This window comes from Aspergillus glaucus (genome assembly GCF_001890805.1).
Source record: "Aspergillus glaucus CBS 516.65 unplaced genomic scaffold ASPGLscaffold_1, whole genome shotgun sequence".
Lineage (NCBI taxonomy): Eukaryota > Fungi > Ascomycota > Eurotiomycetes > Eurotiales > Aspergillaceae > Aspergillus > Aspergillus glaucus.
The window spans coordinates 1,445,392-1,464,108 of record NW_019170453.1 but is presented as its reverse complement, the minus strand read 5'-3'; the positions used below and the strand labels follow the sequence as shown (position 1 = coordinate 1,464,108).

At 50.7% G+C, this 18,717-nt stretch overlaps 9 protein-coding genes across 9 annotated transcripts; 5 read left to right on the top strand and 4 right to left on the bottom strand.

The window, feature by feature from the left end:
- Positions 1–244: 244 nt before the first annotated feature.
- Positions 245–6,358, bottom strand: ASPGLDRAFT_71202 (putative RNA polymerase II transcription elongation factor (Ctr9)). Its single transcript, XM_022549541.1, has 6 exons — positions 6,247–6,358; positions 5,242–6,180; positions 4,891–5,182; positions 4,834–4,857; positions 3,343–4,215; positions 245–3,292 (listed from the first exon to the last, which is right to left on the bottom strand). Exons 2-6 carry the CDS (start codon positions 6,093–6,095, stop codon positions 491–493), a joined length of 4,845 nt encoding a protein of 1,614 aa, XP_022406205.1. The 5' UTR covers positions 6,096–6,180; positions 6,247–6,358; the 3' UTR covers positions 245–490.
- A 494-nt stretch (positions 6,359–6,852) lies between these two features.
- On the top strand, positions 6,853–8,793 carry ASPGLDRAFT_1490293 (NADH kinase POS5). Its single transcript, XM_022541993.1, has 3 exons — positions 6,853–7,000; positions 7,091–7,232; positions 7,268–8,793. Exons 1-3 carry the CDS (start codon positions 6,865–6,867, stop codon positions 8,340–8,342), a joined length of 1,353 nt encoding a protein of 450 aa, XP_022406204.1. The 5' UTR covers positions 6,853–6,864; the 3' UTR covers positions 8,343–8,793.
- Positions 8,794–8,960: 167 nt separating this feature from the next.
- ASPGLDRAFT_116156 (uncharacterized protein) lies at positions 8,961–9,506 on the top strand (the record flags this gene model as incomplete). The annotated part of the gene is made up of 1 exon (XM_022539748.1): positions 8,961–9,506. The coding sequence occupies one exon, from the start codon at positions 8,961–8,963 to the stop codon at positions 9,504–9,506; it is 546 nt and encodes a 181-aa protein (XP_022406203.1).
- Positions 9,507–9,793: 287 nt separating this feature from the next.
- On the bottom strand, positions 9,794–11,039 carry ASPGLDRAFT_31227 (putative endoplasmic reticulum DnaJ domain protein Erj5; the record flags this gene model as incomplete). Its single annotated transcript, XM_022544028.1, has 2 exons — positions 9,794–10,851; positions 10,901–11,039. 2 exons carry the CDS (start codon positions 11,037–11,039, stop codon positions 9,794–9,796), a joined length of 1,197 nt encoding a protein of 398 aa, XP_022406202.1.
- A 1,139-nt stretch (positions 11,040–12,178) lies between these two features.
- Positions 12,179–12,694, top strand: ASPGLDRAFT_63014 (putative COPII vesicles protein Yip3; the record flags this gene model as incomplete). The annotated part of the gene is made up of 1 exon (XM_022548608.1): positions 12,179–12,694. The coding sequence occupies one exon, from the start codon at positions 12,179–12,181 to the stop codon at positions 12,692–12,694; it is 516 nt and encodes a 171-aa protein (XP_022406201.1).
- Positions 12,695–12,723: 29 nt separating this feature from the next.
- Positions 12,724–13,419, top strand: ASPGLDRAFT_31225 (uncharacterized protein; the record flags this gene model as incomplete). Its single annotated transcript, XM_022544027.1, has 1 exon — positions 12,724–13,419. The coding sequence occupies one exon, from the start codon at positions 12,724–12,726 to the stop codon at positions 13,417–13,419; it is 696 nt and encodes a 231-aa protein (XP_022406200.1).
- A 944-nt stretch (positions 13,420–14,363) lies between these two features.
- Positions 14,364–15,384, top strand: ASPGLDRAFT_114765 (Frag1/DRAM/Sfk1 family protein; the record flags this gene model as incomplete). Its single annotated transcript, XM_022539633.1, has 4 exons — positions 14,364–14,418; positions 14,482–14,566; positions 14,628–15,100; positions 15,158–15,384. 4 exons carry the CDS (start codon positions 14,364–14,366, stop codon positions 15,382–15,384), a joined length of 840 nt encoding a protein of 279 aa, XP_022406199.1.
- A 233-nt stretch (positions 15,385–15,617) lies between these two features.
- Positions 15,618–16,838, bottom strand: ptyA (putative tyrosine/serine protein phosphatase; the record flags this gene model as incomplete). Its single annotated transcript, XM_022539756.1, has 5 exons — positions 15,618–16,155; positions 16,211–16,465; positions 16,521–16,600; positions 16,654–16,690; positions 16,747–16,838. The coding sequence occupies 5 exons, from the start codon at positions 16,836–16,838 to the stop codon at positions 15,618–15,620; spliced, it is 1,002 nt and encodes a 333-aa protein (XP_022406198.1).
- A 232-nt stretch (positions 16,839–17,070) lies between these two features.
- On the bottom strand, positions 17,071–18,201 carry ASPGLDRAFT_115982 (uncharacterized protein; the record flags this gene model as incomplete). The annotated part of the gene is made up of 3 exons (XM_022539732.1): positions 17,071–17,559; positions 17,610–18,072; positions 18,119–18,201. 3 exons carry the CDS (start codon positions 18,199–18,201, stop codon positions 17,071–17,073), a joined length of 1,035 nt encoding a protein of 344 aa, XP_022406197.1.
- Between the last annotated feature and the right edge of the window lie 516 nt (positions 18,202–18,717).

Below are 18,717 nucleotides of genomic sequence, written 5' to 3'. Positions count from 1 at the left end.
AGAAGAAAATAGTGATACCAACTTTGCGTATTCTGACTCTGTATTCAATACCTCCTGACGATCTCCGTGTCTAGAACCGCGGGTTCTCGCCTGCCACCTTTCCTTTTTCGGTACGCGCGTCGTGCATCTCGGAAGCGTATGCTCTAGTAGTAGTACTATATGTGTACATCCGGAGAGGAAGCACGGTGCAGTGTAGGTGCACTGCTGGAATCCGGAGTATTTCTAAGAATATGGATACGTACGTGCTAGATTCGATGTTTGCTCGCGTACTCTGTACTTGAGGTCATCGTGCTGGAGTAGTAAAAGCAAACATGTTGCCGTCTTCTAGAAGCCCCTATTTCCCTCAAGGTTTGTGCCGGTCGCTGGTTAGCTGAACTTTCGCGCACGTGATATCTATACAGGAAGAAGTAGCCCACGTGCTCATTCATAGTATACAATCCATTCAACGCCGTCAATTAAGTACAGAGACCATAGTAAACACAGTAGAGAATTATTCATCCTCCTTCATCTCCGTGTCTTCATCCCCCTTGTCATTGAACAAGTCATCCTCGTCCTCGTCGCCGCCACCACCAGCTCCAGTCTCTCCTGCCTCCTCTTCATCCTCATCATCAGCAACACGGCGGCTGGGCTTGCTCCGTCGTCGCTGCACCGCATCATCTTCCTCATCCCCTTGCCCTTCTGCAGGTGCGCTATCACGCATCTCCTCATCCTTGTCTTCCGTCACCGCAGGTTCAGCATCGTCCTCATCAGACGACTCCACGACCTCACTACTCTTAAACTTGCCCTGCTGCACCTTTCCGCCAGACCGCCGTTCCAGCCTGCGTCGTTTCTTAGGTGCAGCGCCTTCATCCTCGTCTCCGCTCTCTGCATCCTCACTCGGCTTCTTCTTCTTCTTTGTCTTGCGCTGCTTCTTGCGGCTTGCACCACCGTCTTCTTCTTCATCACCGCTTCCACCTTCGCCTTCCCCTTCACCCTCGCTGATGAAGTCATCATCCTTCTTCTTGCGCTTCGACGACTTCTTCTTCCGCTTGACCTTGTCACCTGTGTCCGAGTCCGTCGTCATAACCGCCTCTTCCTTTTCTCGCTCGCGCGCCATCCGCTCTTCAGCTAGACGCTGCGCTTCTTCAACCATTGCCTGTCGCTCCTCTGCGACCTTCTTCTTACGTTCTTGTTCCATCTCGCGCGCCTTGAGCACATCCTCTTCCCGTTTCCGGATAGCGACTTCCCGGGCCTCCCGAGCCTGCTGTAGTTTGCTGGCGTTCTTCTCTTCGTATTCCTTCTGCTTCTGCAACGCACGGTCCAGCTGTTTCATGATGGTCTTGCCCATGTTCGCACGCTGTTCCAGGGAATCCGCCGGATATGGCGGGTTCTTGGCCTTGGCCAAGCGCCCGAACGTCTCCACGGCTTCATTGAGACCCGCTGCGGCTTCTTCTACTTCTTTCACCGTCTTCTGGGTCTCGGGTAGGCCGTATGCCAGCTGTGCGATTTGGTTTTGGACGAACGCGACGTTGAATTCCAGATGTACCTGTCCCTGGGTGACGCTGAGGGCTCGCTGTGCGTACTCTAGGGCTGTCTTCATGGCGGATAGGTTCGTCTCCTGCTTGCCTCGAAGCAACCAGACCCTGCCCAGACATGCCAAGATTTGCGCGTCGCGCGCACGGTCCTTAGAGAGAGCCGATTCGTAGTGCTCAATCGAGCGCGAATACTGGCGCAGTTCGGCATACACGTGCCCAAGGTTCAGGTACACACTGGCGTCTTTCAAGGTATCGCGGATCCGCGAGAAGATGTGTACCGCCGTTGCGTGGTCTTTGCGGTCGTCAACCAGGGCAATCGCAATACCCTGAGCCGCATAGGCGTTCCGAGAATCCAATTGGAGCGCCTTGTCGAAGAATTCGACGGCACGCTCGTACATCTTGCGTCGCTTTTCTTTCTCTTGGTCTGTGTCGCGGCGCATGTCTCGGGCCGTTACCAAGTGGACGTTACCCATTCCCGTGAGCGAGTACCGGTCATGCTTATCATGATATTGCAGCGTGTGCTTGTAGTGTCGCTGCTCGTGGTCTTCCGCCAAATTGGTGGCCCGCTTCTTCGATTTGCTCAGGTACCACCCGAACAGCGCCCGCACTTCAAGGTTCGTCGAGTCAACTTCGTACAACTTGGCCATCCGCTTCGGTCCTTCATCTGTAGGACTCTGTCGGAGAGCAATGTATGTCAACCGTGCGTTCGCTTCAGTGTAGTCTGCATGTCGCTCCAATAGTCCCTCGTAGACCTTCTTGGCTTCCTCGGGCATATCGGATGATTCGTATGTCCGACCGAGGTTGTAGCTGACCGTAGTCACGAGTGCGTCGGTGTCGGCGTCGGACTCCTTCTCCTGGGACTTGACGCATGCGTTCAACGCCGTCTGGAACATCGCGCGTGCCTGGTCGATCTTTTCGTTCTGGTACAGGAAACAGCCCATGTTGTTCAGAAGCGGCGGCGGAAGGTTCTCCCGCAGAAGCGCGTTCCTCTTGTCCTCATCCTCGACGTCGTCCGGGAGCCCGCTAGCGGGGACCTCCGCCAGTTGCATCTGCTCCAGCTGCGTCAGGCATTGCATGCTCTTCTCGGGAGCTGTCTGCTCGTACAGCCGAGCCAGGTACACCAGTACCGACTCATCTGGCGAGATTTTCTTCCCACCAGTTTCTTTCCACAGTGCACGGACAGACTCTAGCAGGCTGATCGCTTTCTTAGCCTCTGCAGACTTGTCTTCTTTGCTACCACTCCGCTGCGCGGCAAAGACCTCCTCCGCGTGCAGAGCACCGAGAAGAATCATACACTCGGGGTTCTTCGTCTGCTGGATGATCTTCTCCAGTCGGAACTTGGCTCCGTCGTGGTCCTTGTTGCTCACTTGCATCTGTACCGTGCCGAATTTGGCAGGCAGATACCCCTTATCCCCGCCTCCCCGCGCCTGGTCGGAGCGGTTGTAATATTCGGCAGCGCGTGCGAGATCGCTCTCGTAGTGCGCTTTCCGTCCTAAGAGGTACCACCCGTCACTGGCGATCGACATCACGTCCGTGTGTTCAATGGCTTTACGGGCTAGTGTGTCGACCGTGGAGTAGGACTTTCGCAGAAGGAAATAGCTTCCGAACAGGGCGCATGTCATTGGATATTCCTTGTCGAGCTTGAAAGCTTTTTGAGTGTATTGTGTCATCGCAACCTTGTATAGCGAACCAAACGCGGGGTCGGTTGTCGCGTGCCGAGAGCTGTCGTAGAGATAGTAGACTGCGAGTAGGATATTGGCAACCTTGGAGTCAGGGTTCTAACCTTGTTAGTATCATCCACGAAAAGCCAATAGAATTAACCACATACCAAAGCTAGTGCCCGCTCCCAAGCACCCTTCGCCTGGTCCTTGAATCCAAGCTGCCATAAGCAACAGCCGATACCAATTCGCGGATCCGGGTCGGTCAGGTTGGGCATCCTCATCAGAGCCTTTTGATACCCATCCAGCGCATCCGCGTATCTTCCCAGTAGATATTGCGCTCTGGCACGTCCCATGATAGCCATTATGTTCCGGCCGCCAAAGGCCTTGGACGATTCATCAAAGCATTTCAATGCCTGTCGTAGCGATTCCACTCTCTCAGATGTATCCACAGTCCCCGGCCGAACAGGTCGCGGAGGGTACAACGAAGCGCGCAGCAGCGACAAGACACCTCTCGCCAGGAACAACGGCGGAAACGCAGGATTCAACCGCGATGCCTCGTTCAGCGTCGACGTCGCTAGCTGCAGATAGTAATCCTTAGTCTTGGCCTCCGTGTACAGCTCCCCTTCCGACGCAACGCGAGGCGCCTGCCGACTCTTCAGCATCAAAAGCCAGCACACCCAGCCCAGCAGCACGAGCTTCTCCTTGGTCGCTCCATGAGCCACCGAGGCCAGGCCTTTATTGAGGATGTCGATGGCATGATCGATCTGTTTCTGCTTCGCGTACGCGAGCGCGATGATCACCCAGAAGTTCTTCGCGGCTTTTTCGTTCTCCAGCAACGTGCACAGTTCAGTCGGGTCATCGGGGAGTCCTTCGAGACTGACCTCGACTTCGCTATCGAGGGTCGACGCGGGAATATCGATGGCCGAAGGAATGTCGGAGAAGCGCTGGTTAAGGGAGGAAGGTTGGGATTCGCCATTCAGGCCATTGGTATGGCCATTCTCTAGAGTCGTCATGGTAGTTTGTAGCGCTGAGATAAGCGCCTAGGACTCGTTGGTCCGTCCTGAGACGATAGGCGAGTAAGGTAGGTAGCTCACTGGAGAGGTTGCGACTGTTTCGGGGAAGAGATGGAAAGGTGTTTGAGAGCCAGTTGTAAAGCTCAGCTCATGATCGTATTAAAGACGCGATCCAGCGGTCCATCAAGCATGGAAGTAATTAAAAAGCGCTCTTGATGGACATGCAAACACAGCAGCTCCCGTGTTACTGTAGGAGCAGACAAGAAGATTGTTTCGATAGACTTGTCGAAGTCCGTGATGCGGATTGCGGCCTGAGGCTACTTGGGCTAGTGATGTGGCTGGTGCACACCGCCACAGCTGGTATGGCTTTACAGGCACTTTTTGTTGGAGAATCTACGGAGTACAACATAGTATACGGGAAATATCGAAAAGTGTTGAAGAATGGAGTCGAGCTATTCAGCTCAATAAAGCAAGATCATTATTAACGTCATCTCGTCTCGTCTCGTGTGCATCTCTCATGCACTAATAATAACAACAAGAATAATTATAATGATAACAACCAAGGGTATAGCAATAGCATGACCTCATCAGACATCACATCAGTCACCAAATTCCCAAAAGGATCGGCAATTTGCACAAGCAAACAACGCCAAATAACACTCCAAATATCTGCAAAAGTTCAGTCCAGTGGCCCAATCGGACAGATGTCTCGGCATATCCGTTGGAAGCAGCAATTTTCTGCTTCTCAGACCCGTACCCGGTTTCGATGGTTCCAGCCAAGTCGGTAGGGAACCGACCGGTCTCATAGCACTCTTCAATCAGTTGGTCCTTCTCCGTCCACCGTGCCAGAAGCCATTTCTCAAAATCCTTCTGGTCATCTAACGGAATCTCAGAGACTCGATACCGCCTCCAGTGCATGTTGACGCACTTTGGTGGCCGTCCTTGCAAGCATGTTGATCGGAGTGTAAAGTACTTATCGGGGTAGCTTCCTCTTCTGCACAACAGTGTTAGTTACCACGACTTGAGAACATAATACAGAATATATCTACTTACGGAGGTCCTTCGTAAGCTACCGTGCAGTCGTACACCCAGTCCACAGTTCCCTTCAATTGCTGCAAACAGAAGAAAAGACCGGTCGATCGGGGAAGCAATGCGTGCCTCAGAGGCGGAATTCCTACTTTCTTCCCATATGCGTCGCTACGGCGCTTGGTGTTGATGGATAGATTCGTCCCTTCGGGGAAGATCAAAAGCCACATGGGATCGTACTCCGGATCTTCGGACTTGGAACCCTCGTGCTTGGTCTTGAGCTTTTCCAAACGATGCTGAAGTCGTGGCTTATCAGAAAGCCACTTGCGAGCCATGAAAATGAAGCCATAAAACATCATACCCTGACCAAGGAGCGGGATATACTTGAGGGATTCCTTGAGAATAATGAACACTCGGCCGTGCATCACGTTGGTGTAGGCAAGCCACCATATATAGATCCAATCTGTGTAGACCTGATGGTTGGCAACCAATACCATACGTTCTGAAAATTGCGCCTTCAACCGCCCATCTTCCATCAAATGAATCTGGCCTCGCACGCTCGCATCACCGCAGACTCGAACCGGAGTTGGACAACCCCACTCGGTAAGAAAGCTAATCACCAAACCAAAGGCTTGCTTGGTCATTGCCATATACGAGTAGTACCAATCTTTATTTATCACGTATAACGGCGTTCCAAGCAGTTGAGTCACGATGGTGACCACGGCGCAACAGTTGAAAAATGTTGCCAGAAGAAGTGATCGGACGATTTGCATGGGGATGCCATGCTTTAGGCGGGGCTCCGGCTCGTTGGGCTGCTGCGGTCCTTTCGCACCATCGGTAGACGGTGGTTGTTTTCGTTGTCGCAGCTCGGGGTTGTCCATGATGAATGTCAACAAACGGCCGGCTGCCGTCTGAAAGTATATCTCAAGGTTATCGCAAGGAGAAAGAAGAATACGGTCGATCCTGCTGAAGATAGGTATTTTGTCAGACCCCGCACAAGCAAACAACGAGAAGGGAACGGTTGCGAGATACTCTTTAGATGTAGAAAAGCGGTGTTTGCTGGTAAAGAGTGTGTTCCAGCTCTTGCGGGTATTCCGGAAAGTCAAATCACTCAGGGGTCAAAGAGGGTTAACGCTGGAATCAAGCCATACTCCCAAATAAACCGCCAACAACCAGTACGAAACACGAGGAAGACGCAAAAAGAACGAGACGATGTTTGTTCCGAGGCCAGCAGGACTCTTTCCAGGCACGTGAGGATCTTTTGGGCAGGCAGAAATTACGTCAGGGCAGGAAGGCGGTCAGCAGATCATTCTCCGATCATTTCTTGTCAGTTCAGATGCTTGAGCTCTTGTAGCTTGAGAATCTACTCTTTTTCCTTGTCTTTTAACCAGCTTGGGATATTGGTGCTCAGTAGTCAATCGGAAGAAAGCAGAAATGCAGCACCGTCACCAGTCCTAAAGCATTGGCTTCAATCGTCAGATCTTCCCCGCAGATCAAGATATATGCACATGTAGTACATACTGGAAGATGGCATGTGAGTGATGTGAGTGGGATGCAGTGTGCTACCTTTGAAATCTTGAGTGAATCTATGCTGATTGGTGACTATATTGTAGTTATCCTAAAACGTTCTGCTAGAATATATCATCGACTATGTTTCGCACACAAGCCATAAGATCCAAGTTCCCCAAATGGGGACAATGGACACGAAACTTCTCGGTATCTGCGCGCCGCGACGAAATCAGAGACATTGAAACCCTACCCCAGCGCTCACTGCCCGGATACCAAGGTGCGTCTCCATGCTGGTGACATTCTCATGGCTACTTGCTAGCCAACGACCTCCGCCCCGAGAGTAGGCGCTGACTTCTGGTGACTTCAGAATCCCATGAGGGCGATCTCCTTTCACTCCAATGGCCGGCACCTCCTCGAAACATCTTTATCGTGAAAAAGGATTTTGCACCCTCCGTGACAGAGGCTCTTGTCGAATTTGTCAAGTACGACCATAAACTCCCATACTCGCTGTGAAAACCATTTTCTGACAGTTCTACGATTGAAGTCATGTAACGTCTACGTATCCATCAACTGCCATTGTCCTCGAACCGAAGACCGCCGAAGAAGTACATTCGTCCCTCCCATTCCCCGTTTACTCGACAAAGTTTGATAAGAAACCGTCGGCATTACATGATAAAGTGGACCTTACTGTTACACTTGGGGGAGATGGGACTATTTTACGGGCATCATCACTTTTCGCAACATGTAACAATGTGCCGCCAGTGCTATCATTTGGCATGGGAACCCTGGGATTCTTGAGCGAATGGAAATTTGCCGAGTACAAGCGTGCCTTTCGAGAAGTATACATGTCCGGGGCTGGAGTAGGCGATCGTGCCCCTGTCCTTGAAGGCCCTCAAGCAACCCTTGCGGAGGATGATGCGGAAACACAGACAGACCAAACTGGCTGGTCATCAGTGCGGGGGAAATCCATGGGCGCTACACGCGGGGCGCGCATATTGATGCGAAATCGCCTGAAGGTGGGCCTTTTCACGACAGACGGAAAGCCAGTGGGACAACATTCAGAGCCCGTACCATCGCAGGGAACTCTCGGGGCCCAGGGGACGTATGTGATGAACGAGGTGCTGATTCACCGGGGTAAAGAGCCGCATTTGGCGGTGGTCGAGGTGTTTGTCGGAGGACGCTTCCTTACGGAGGCGGTAGCTGATGGGATTATCATTTCGACGCCAACTGGGAGTACGGCATATAGTTTGAGTAGTGGTGGGAGCATCGTTCATCCCTTAGTGCCGTCGGTTCTGTTGACACCGATTTGTGCGCGCAGTCTCAGCTTCCGGCCGCTGGTTCTGCCATCGAGTACACCAATCACGCTGCGACTTAGCGAGAAGAATCGCGGACGGGAGCTTGAAGTCAGCATTGACGGGGTCAATCTGGGCCAAGGAATGGCCGTCGGGATGGAGGCACGGGTATGGAACGAGGTGATGCGGCACGGCAAGAACAACTGGTCCGGCGGCGTACCGAGCGTCATGCGACGGATCATGGGTGAAGAGGCTCACGAAGGCTGGGTGGGTGGCTTGAACGGATTACTGAAGTTCAACTACCCTTTTGGCGAAGAGCAGCCCTAATAGACCAAGACTGACTCGCACGTGAATGGCCCGAGGTCGCTTTGTATCCTGAGGCATCTACAACGGCACAGCGGCCAATGATCGATCCCGGCTCCCAGCCACCGACAACTGGAGCTCAGCTTGTCTTAGTTTCAGCTCGATGTATTTATTTTATATTGCTTGCGCAATGCACGGACGGATGCTGGTTTTTTCATCCTTTCTCCTGTGTTTTGCATCGACTCCAGACGCACATTCCCACGCCATTGCATCGGAATTTTGACGTTGGATCGTTGTTTACTTGTTGATATATCTTGCCTGTCTTATTATTGTACATTTTGACCTCATACTACCGAGTACTATCACAGAGTACTACTAGTACAGACACCGCCAATTCCCAGTTCACCGTACTTAATTGTACAACGCCTGCCACGCAGGAATAATTTATACATACATATCCACTGTGGAGAATAAGTTTGCATTTCACGCAGCTGCAAGGCTTGTTTGTGTCAATTCATCCAAACAATCACCTACCTCGGGGGACCAGCCAGCCAGCCTTCTCTCAGCCACCGATAACCTCCCAACCACCAACCCCTACGAACAACCAAACCACACCAAACCAAACCTCAACAACAGAGCAAAATGGTCTGGTTCGACAACCGCTCCAACGTCTCCTCAAACTCCAACTCCCGCTCCCACCGTCGCCGCTCTCCCTCGCACCGCTCCCACTCCCGCTCCAATTCCAACTCCAACTACAAACAACAAGCCCACAGCATGCCCTCAAACCACAACAACTACAACTACGGCTCAGACTCCAACGTCAATGCTCCCAGCGCCGCCTCCGGCCGCAAAAGCCCCTCCGCCTCCGTCTACTCCGGCACCACGGCCTCATCCTCCACCCGCCGCCGCGCGAAGCCCCGAAAGGGCTTTGTTAAGCGTGTCGTTCGCTCGATTCGGCAGGTCCTCCGGGACATTCATGATTATGCGCGGGAGTTCCCGTACAAAACATTCTTTATGGTCATTGTGCCGTTGATTGCAACGGGAGTGCTGCAGAAGTTGTTGGGATTCATTGGGATTAAGTTGCCGAAGAGGATCTTTGGGAGACTGGCTAGGCCGCCTTCGTTTGATGGGTTGAAGGCGCATGTTATTGCGTTGATTCGGGTTGCTAAGTGGGCTGTTAAGTCTTAAGTGTGCTGAATCTGGATTTGGTTTTGTATTTCGGGTTGGCTTCATTGATGGGAAGGTAATCTGGTTATGATGATACGAGATATGTTTCTGTTTTGTTTGATTATTTTGATTATTTTGATTATTTTCGATTCTTGTTTACTGCTATGATTTTATGTATGTATTCTGATTGGGAGGATCGCAATGATTTTGTTTTCTGTTATTTTGTTGAACAATAGTATGGGTGTACATTTTTATATACTGGCAGGTGAACTGCCATTTTCGTCTGATCAATCGTAGCACTCAAGTCATTACGACCTCTGTGACCGCTTCTTCCCCCTTCGTCGAGATGATCCGCCGTTCGAGGTCGACGCAGAGGTAGTTTCTGGGACAGCCCATGCGGCCGCCTCTGGCATCTCCTCTTCACTGGCATCATCATCATCATCAACGACCTCATCGGGGTTTCCAAGGACCCGTCCGACTGTCTTCCCGTAGAACCATCCCGGGAAACGGAAGATCATGGTATCACGGAAGGTAGGCCGATGGATCTCATCAATGTCGAGCAGGAACTCCTGGCGTTCGCCTTCCTCGGACTCCTCCTCCAGATAGACATTACCGACCGAGTCGACGATAAGAACCTTGCCATTCTCAGCAACGACACGCTTGCGCTCGCCGGTGGGTTCGGTGGTCGACGGCGCGGCTGGCGTAACGGAAGTGTTACGCGAAGATGTCCGCGTCGGACCCTTCTTCTCTTTCTTGTTCTCCCGGTCCATCATGCGCTTCTGTCTGCGGTTTATGGGCATGGCAGCTGCCTCACTGTCTCCCTCGGGGGTAGGCGCAGGGGCAGTGGAGTCAATGCCAGGAATTCCACGCACGCCTATCTCATCACCCCAAGCAGCCCGTCTCGCATGACGAATATACCGATCGACAAACTCCCGCTGACGCTTCCAGCTAAGCACCAAAGCAGCGTAGTGTGCGGCACCGCCAAACACCAAAAACAGACCGATCAGGACAGAGCCCAAGCCAGGACGGTATCTCGAGTAGTAGTATCCCGTACCCTTCCATTTGGGAAATCCGTTCTTGAGGAAATGGTCGTAGCGTTCGCGGGAGGGGCCACGGAGAATATTGGCAACGGTGTTCAGACGGGAGGAGCGTTCGGTGGCTTCCTTGACGACTTTTTCGATCTCGTGCCTCGAGGGGCTTTTGTTCACATTGGTGCCTCCCTTTTGTTTCTGGGACTTGGATTTGTCCTTGGAGGCATTGGCGACAAAGGCACGCTCAACCTTGTCGGGGTGTATGAGACGGGATTTCTTGCGGTAGGCTTTGTTGATTTCTTCCTGGTTGGCGCTGGGGCGGGATCCTAGGAAGTCTGAAAAGGTATTAGCAAAGTCAATTGGCATGGAAGTAAGAGAATGTACCGTAAAAAGTGACATTGTGTCCTTCCGCGGCAATGACTTCGTCGTTCAAGCGGAAGATTTCATAGTCCTCCTTGGTCCAGGCCGCGGCCACAACGAGCAGGACGGCGAACAGGGCCAGGCGGAGAGTGAAGAGTTTCATCTTGGGCTGTTACGCCCAATGATGGGAATTGAGAGAAATGAGAGGGAGAGGAATAAACAGGAAAAAGGTAGTGAAGAAAAGAAAATCTGGAAATTGGGAGGTAACTGATAAATGAAGCGATTATCTGGCCATTCCTTTTTGGGCGGTGTGATAGTACATACAGAACCTATGACCTGTCGTTTCAAGATCCTTTAAGCATTTTTGCTGTCGATTGAGATTTTCTATGGGAATTAAATAGAACAGTGTGTTTTGTACTCCGTACGTATGTCAGGATATGTGTGGCATAGCCTGGATTGTGCTCTATGGCAGGTTGAATCAGCCCTGTATAGCCTAAGGCAGTCTCATGCGAGCTCTACTTGTGCGAAGTCTCATATTAACAAGGATTGCTTCGTTATAGGCGATCTCAGCGTGCTAATACTACGTGCCAATTAGCCATAGCCATTCCATGCTTAACAGTTGATCAATGTCTGCTTGTACAAATATAGACCATCATAGTCCTCGTCCTCGAAGACTGAGCAATCAAGTTGAATCCGCTCTTCCATCTGTCTTCTCCTTTCTCCTCTCTTCCCCTCTGTCTCTCCTCCGTCCCCCCTCCTGCCCAAATGCTCTCTGTGCATGCAGGATGCAGCCATTTCAGGCTTCACTGTTTACTAATGACCGTTCTGGAGGGTCTTTTCAACGTGGACCAATCGTGGATACAGAGAAAACTGCAGGGCTGAGGGGTCAAAGAGAGGAGGGGACATAAATATCGTTTCTTTTGCTCGATCTGTGTGTAGTTTGAATGGTGAGGGTTGACTCGATAGTACTATTTACGGAAGAGGGAACTATAGAGATCAACAGGCACTTTCCAGCAACTCTAGAACAACTGCCAGGCTGAGCACAGAGTGTTATTCTAAATATACTTATTCTCTTGTTATTTTTGACTGTTTCTTTCTATTTTTTTATCTGTCATATATTCAACCAGACGTGGCAGTGCGGTTGCCCCTTATTAGTCCGTGCCTGACGCCGCCGCATGTTTTGTTCCGTCTTTTTTCCTCTTCAACTCCCCGTGGCCTCTTCTTGAATTCCTGAACTTCATCCTTCCTTGATACCTTTTCTTCATACTACCTCTCTACATATTCTACAGCTACGTTCTCACCATGCAGCTCCCTATCAGCGCCATCACCTCGCAATTCAGCGATCGCTTTAACAGCGTCCGCGCCCAGTCCATCAGTTCGCGCTTCGCCAACCTCCGCCCTGTCTCCGAATTCCTCGACGTGAAGCGTTTCTCCAAGCCTGCTCACTTTGGTGAAGCCCAGAGCCGTGTCAACTACAACCTGTCCTACTTCTCCAGCAACTATGCCGTCGTCTTCGTCATGCTCAGCATCTACAGCTTGCTGACCAACTTCCTGCTCCTCTTCGTCATCATCCTCGTCACCGGTGGTCTCTACGGTATTGGGAAACTGGAAGGCCGTGATCTGGAATTGGGTGTTGCTCGTCTCAACACCTCTCAGCTCTACACTGGTCTGCTAGTCGTTGCGGTGCCCCTTGGTATCTGGGCCTCTCCCATCTCCACGGTCCTCTGGTTGATTGGTGCCACTGGTGTGACGGTATTCGGCCACGCCGCCCTCATGGACAAGCCCATCGAGAATGCTTTTTCCGAGGAGGCGGTCTAAGTGGTCGGCCGCGAGCTCCTTACGATACTATGCCCCGATGGGGAAGGCCACCAGGGGCACGACCGGGGGGAGCAGTCAGGGGACGAACGACGGCGGCGGCGACAGCACAGCGGGTGTGGGACGAATTGCGAGTTGCGGAAATCGACGATGCGGAGGAGGATATCCACAATGGAGTGCGGCGGAGTAGACGGGGGCGACAAAGGGCATATAACGACGATGCAGACGAAACGGGGTCGGTGAATGGAGTGGAATATGATCTTTACGATGATACGGATAGCACCGTGGCTTACGCGGTTCAACTGGCGATGCAGGAACGGGAGGACTGGTTGGTGGAAAAGGCATTGGAACGGATTCGGTGTGCACATGTGTCTGGACAGAAGAATGTACGATTGTCGTCGGAGGAACGGGAGGCATTGGATCGCAGACGAGCGCGCCAGACAAATGGGAATGGTTCTACGACAAGACAACGGAGTACGATGAACAGCCCAAACAAAGGAACGAATGGCAGGACTCAAACACGGCGCGGCTCTACTCATAACCGCCGGGGGTCTCAACAACAAACTCATTCATCTCCCGTGATTTCCCTCGACTCGGATTCCGACGGTGACAAGAAGAACAATGATAGTGGAGATGAAGTCCAGATCATCGATGTGGTGCAGCGCCGAGTGCCGGTCAGCCCTACGGCGCAGACGAGGACGAGTGGTCGTTCCCGCGGTCATCGCTAGTTTCTTTTCTCTTTACTTTCTCCCTTTGCTTTTTTTTTTATTGGCTTTATGTTTATTAGTACTTTATTTCTATTCCCCCCGAGTTGTGCCTCTTGCTTTCTCATTGTTTGCGTTTTGTTTCTTTAGGGACGGAATCGTGGCTTACGGTATTCCAAAAGCATACGGAGTTCTGAGTATAGACTAGGATACGTTAATGGATTTCCTTTGAAATATAAATCCTACCCTCGCATTGTTCTTCCGCTTACGGTGGCTGGGGATAGATGACGTCGTATTGTCTGCAGAGCATGAAGTCATTGACAGGCTGACTTTTTTTTTTTTTTTTTTTTTTTCTTTTTGACCGCTGGATTTTATTTGACCGATAGCCGCATAAACGCTGGGGCGGTTTCTTTTTTTATATATGATATTATCTTTTCAACGATTCCTGCGTTGACATCTGCCTTGTGCACTGCCTATCGACTTGCCCGGCGGTTGTCGTACCCCCGTATAACCAGTCCTCCAGCCACTGGGACACGCCGGAATCTTATTCCCTTCTTTTCTCCCCTCTATAGATATAGCAAGATCTGACAAGAAAAGCGACAACGGGTCATTTTTCACTCTTACTTACACAAGTTATTCACTTACTCCAGCGACTTACTCAGAATATTATATAAGACCGAGTACGTACAGCCGTCTAAGCCACGCCCGCAATTTCCGACGATTCCCCATACTATGGAAAACAAGGGAAAAGAAACTTACTGACCCTTTTATAATTTCCAGTCGCTCACTTTAGTCGCTCTCTTATCTTTTTCTGGAATATTTTATTCTATATTCGTTCTTTTTTTACGTTTCTTTACTACTACCGACTCATCCGATCCGATTCGGTCCCTCTTTTGTCGCTGCTCGATAATTCGACTTCCCCTGTCACTGTCGCAGATCCGCATCTTTTGTAACATTCAATCGCAAAGATGTGGATTGTTTCGTTCTGGGTTTTCCCTCTTATATCGGCATGCATGTGGTTAGGTGAGAATAGGAAAGAGGGCACGTGTCTATACAACAATTGGTGGCTGACGGTTCATTGTCTAGCGATGTTGATCGCGATGCTGGTCGTTTGGGCGCATGCAGACGGGGCGCCGGTTTACCCCAGCATGGAAGAGGGGCAGACCATTGCGTACGTTTTCACCTCTATATACCGTCTCGAGTTCGAATGGCCGAATCTAATAATCATGTAGATACATCTCCGACGTTGGCGCCCAACACCTCAAACCCCTGTTCGTCGCCGGCAGCGTGGTGACAGTCGTTTTTCTCGATCTTGGGTTCCTGGCCGAGAGATGGCTACGACATGCGGGACAATTGGTGCCGAATAAGGGTCGTTTCGACAAGGCGTGTGCTATTGGATCCATCTTCTTCTCGATCGCGGGTGCGCTGGGGTTGATTCTGCTGTCGTGCTTTGACACCTTGCGGCACCCGAATAAGCATGACGGATTCCTTGCCATGTTCCTTGCTGGATACATTATTAGCGCCATCCTGATTTGCGCCGAGTACCTGCGTCTGGGTATCTTCTACCGCTCGCAGCACCGGGTTTTGTTCGCTAGTTTCGTCATGAAGTTGACGTTCATTGTTGTCGAGATTGCTCTTGCTATTGCGTTTGGTGTTACCGGAAAGCACAAGAACCAGATGAACGTGTCTTCTGTTCTTGAATGGGGTATGTTTATGTCCTCCCCTCTCTTTGTTTTTGTCATTCGGTTGCTAACGTTGGCAGTCATTGCTTTCATTTTCACCGGTTACGTCCTCTCCTTCGTCGTCGACTTGCTCCCCTCCGTCCGCACCCGTCGTCATGTCCCTCAGGGCCACAAGCAGATTGCTATGACACAGATGGGATCCAACATCACAAGTACCACGGCAAACGAGAATGCTGTCATCGAGGAGCCCTTGACGATGGACTCGACAGGACCTGCTGCCGGATACTACCGTGGCCAGCGGATCTAATCTCGGCAAATTTTTTTTTTTTTTTCTTTTTTTTCTTTTTTCTTGAATGTACTCAGTACTGTAATATTGCGTTCGTTTTGTGATATCCATTGGTTCAATGCGTTGGTGCTTGGCTTTTGGGTTTTTGCTGGGGTTCTCCTTTACCTACCCCTGTACACTGGCTTAGGTTACCAGTGTTTGTTGATATCTATTTGTTGATAATCCCATAGTACAATGCTACTTAAATAAGGAAACTATGCAAGTAACCTCTCCTTGATCTTGTTTTGCGTCTCCGTCCCAACACCCACAATCTCCAAGTACCCTTCGACACCTCCATATCTCTCCTCCAGATACCCGCGAATCGCACCCGTAAACCCAGCAGGACACTTGATATACTCCTCAGGAATCCCTATCGCCCGAATTTCCTTCAATCGCTCCTCAGCCTCAACCACCAATTCCGGCTCAGAACGCACGTAATCCTCAGAAATAGCATCCTCAGGAACATGCGTCAACAGCAGCAGAAGAAGAATGATTATGCCCGTGCGGTCTTTCCCTTGGGTGCAGTGCAAGAGCAGCGGGAATACCTCCCCTTCATCCTCTTCTTCATCATCCTCATAAGTGGTAGGGCCATGCTGGCCTGCCAGTAGGTTGAAAACTTCGTTCATCTCAGAAGTACTGTAATCCAACGTATCCTGCCCAAGCCCAATAAGCCCCCGCGGCGCCATAACCTCCTGCACGACGATTTTCACAGCTTCGGTTCGATAGCCCGAGGCCGAGAGGCCCAATACCTTACTGTTCATTATTAGTCCTATTCTCATTATTTGAAGGTGGGTGAAAGGGGACGTACAAGAAATTCACCCAATCCAACCTCCATATCAACGACCGCTCCCATGCCTTCCCGGTTAGGGAGATAAGCACGCGGTTGATGCCGGGGAGGGTGTCGAGGTGGGTGGAGTCGTCTACCATTAGGTTTGATTGCTCGTCTGGTCCTGTTGCTGCTTCTGATCCAGCTTTTGGATTTGATTCTGGGGTTGGTTCTTGGGTTGGTTGGGGGAGGGGATGCTGTTCGCGCCGTTTATGGGCGGCCATGCGGTGTTCCGTCCTATTTTTCTTGATCAGTCCTTGTAGCTTGATTCAAGGGGACTGGGGGAGAGTACACAGAGCGCAAGTCGATGACAGTCGAAATGTGCAGTTCATCGCTTAACCGGCGTTTATCTCGTTCGGAGGCGTCGTCGAGCTTTTTTGTCAATACCTCAATCAATCAATTGAATGTACGTGTGGGGTACACACTCTTGCACTGCGGAATAGGACGCCTTCTTTTAATATCCTGCCACATTATTAGCATGTACTCCGTATAATGTTTGGATGGAATAGGTGAAATACCTCCTCCCCGTAAGCCCGTTAATCGACCTCCCCACATCACGAAAGTTGATGATGTTGTCAAATGGACGGTCTGCGGATGATAGGTCTGGCATTATACTGTATCGTTTATGCTATGTGATGGTTTCAAGAAGAGAATAGGTGAGGTGAGAGGAGAAGTCGTGATAAGGCGATAAGGCAGACAGCGGTTGACACTAACTAACTAGTTAGTTAACCCAAATTAAGACAACCTTATCCGCAGATCCCAAGTACGGAGTAGCGGTGGACAACATACAACGTTCGACCATTACAAAAAAGTATGCTATCCAGAATTTATTACTATATGATCTAATCCAATGATATCCGCGACATCCGCCCCTGATAAGAAGTATCAGCCTCCACACCCTTCATCATATACGACTCCCGCGCAACATCCTTCCGCTTCATATTAACCATCTTCAACCCGCGATTGAAATTCACCATACAGATAATCGCACACACAAGCGTCGCCGCTGTAAATGCCAGCGCTACAAACGCAAAGAGAAGCATCATGTCTTTCCCGGCTGTGTTCGCACGTAGACCGTTCCCGCAGAGCACGATGATCCGACTGAGCAGGTAGGCGATTAGGCCTAGGTAGCATGCGACGATGGGAATCATGCAAAAGGTGCGCTCGTGCTGGACAAAGTAGATTCCGAGGACCATGATGACAAACGCGGCTGGAATGATGAGCATGGTTAGGGTGTATTCGGGTTCGTTGAAGTGCACGTCCACCAGGTCGTATTGGATGATGAAGCCGACTAGGAAGTAAAAGTCAAGTTTGATCAGGACGAGGTAGATCTGCGCTTATTAGCCCCGTTTATTCGTCCATGCATAGGGATTGAACGAACCTCATAAGCCAGATATCGCATCCGAATCTCCGAACTCCCATGCACACACTTGTAAATCGCCCACGAATACTCCCTATGCAGATAATACGCACACGGCCACAGCACAAACGTCCCCAAGCCTGTGATAACCGGGACAAGGATCTCGGCCGGCTGAATCCTCGGCCACACATTCCAGGAAGAATTCACCAACGCAGGAATCGACTCCGCGCTCCCCGCGAACAGCCCGGCGGTGGTGTTTTGCATCGAGATGCACCGCATCACAGCGAAGATGTTACTGCACACGTTGGATACGCAGATTGCGAACAGGAGGATGTTGTTCTTGTTGTGTATGGCATCGAGCGCGAGGATTACTTCATAGACACAGGCGAATACCAGGATCCCCATGCCTATCGGGACGAGGTAGGAGACGGGGACTTGGGTGATGTTGGGGGTTACCCATAATTCCCATTCCACGAGGATATACCTGTTTTGTTAGATGATTCAAGCTTGTCTCGACTGCTCGGACTTACGCTTCAAGCGCGATGGTTATAAGAGCTTGGACGGTGAGAGTCCCGCAGAACCACCATTCATTTTTAGCCGTTGGTCTATACATGGTGTTTCGTCTGGCTCATCCATTGTCGAAGAAGAGGAAGAGAACGAGAAAGTGACAACTTTTCAATATACAGTGGGTCTAACAGCTGTACACTATCGAGCTTAGAGTCGGTCATTCCGGCACTAGTTGATCCTTCTATCCTACGACAGTTCATACTGGATCCTGTGATAACTAACTAGTTAGCCCTCATGTCTCACTTGTGCTTAGTCATCGAAAGATTTTTCTCCGCCGTCAATGCATGTTTTCTCCTATTTTCTTTCTGCCTGGAGATTGATAAACAGATGGATATCCTTCCTTGACTTTGTTATATGACACCGGCGTGGCGTAGGGCGAGCGATGAAATTCGACTACCTCCCTTTTGGGTAAATTAGAATCACATATCCTTTTGTATATTAAGCATATGTACGAACATCTGAACGCTTCCACGACAAATATTACAGTGATACCATCCCAAGTAAAGACAGATCCCGAACCAAAACTATAACTAGCGCCGTACATCTTCATAGAGACGTGAAA

What these genes read in the sequence shown, in the direction of transcription:
- ASPGLDRAFT_71202 (XM_022549541.1), bottom strand. Translation starts at nt 6,095, where the DNA reads ATGGACAACCCCGAGCTGCGACAACGAAAACAACCACCGTCTACCGAT. An exon ending in TTGGAGTGTTATTTGGCGTT is followed by an intron (nt 4,216 to 4,833) that starts GTTTGCTTGTGC and finishes AACGAGTCCTAG; the next exon opens with GCGCTTATCTCAGCGCTACA. An exon ending in GGGAGCGGGCACTAGCTTTG is followed by an intron (nt 3,293 to 3,342) that starts GTATGTGGTTAA and finishes TAACAAGGTTAG; the next exon opens with AACCCTGACTCCAAGGTTGC.
- ASPGLDRAFT_1490293 (XM_022541993.1), top strand. Translation starts at nt 6,865, where the DNA reads ATGTTTCGCACACAAGCCATAAGATCCAAGTTCCCCAAATGGGGACAA. An exon ending in CTCACTGCCCGGATACCAAG is followed by an intron (nt 7,001 to 7,090) that starts GTGCGTCTCCAT and finishes TGGTGACTTCAG; the next exon opens with AATCCCATGAGGGCGATCTC. An exon ending in CATAAACTCCCATACTCGCT is followed by an intron (nt 7,233 to 7,267) that starts GTGAAAACCATT and finishes CTACGATTGAAG; the next exon opens with TCATGTAACGTCTACGTATC.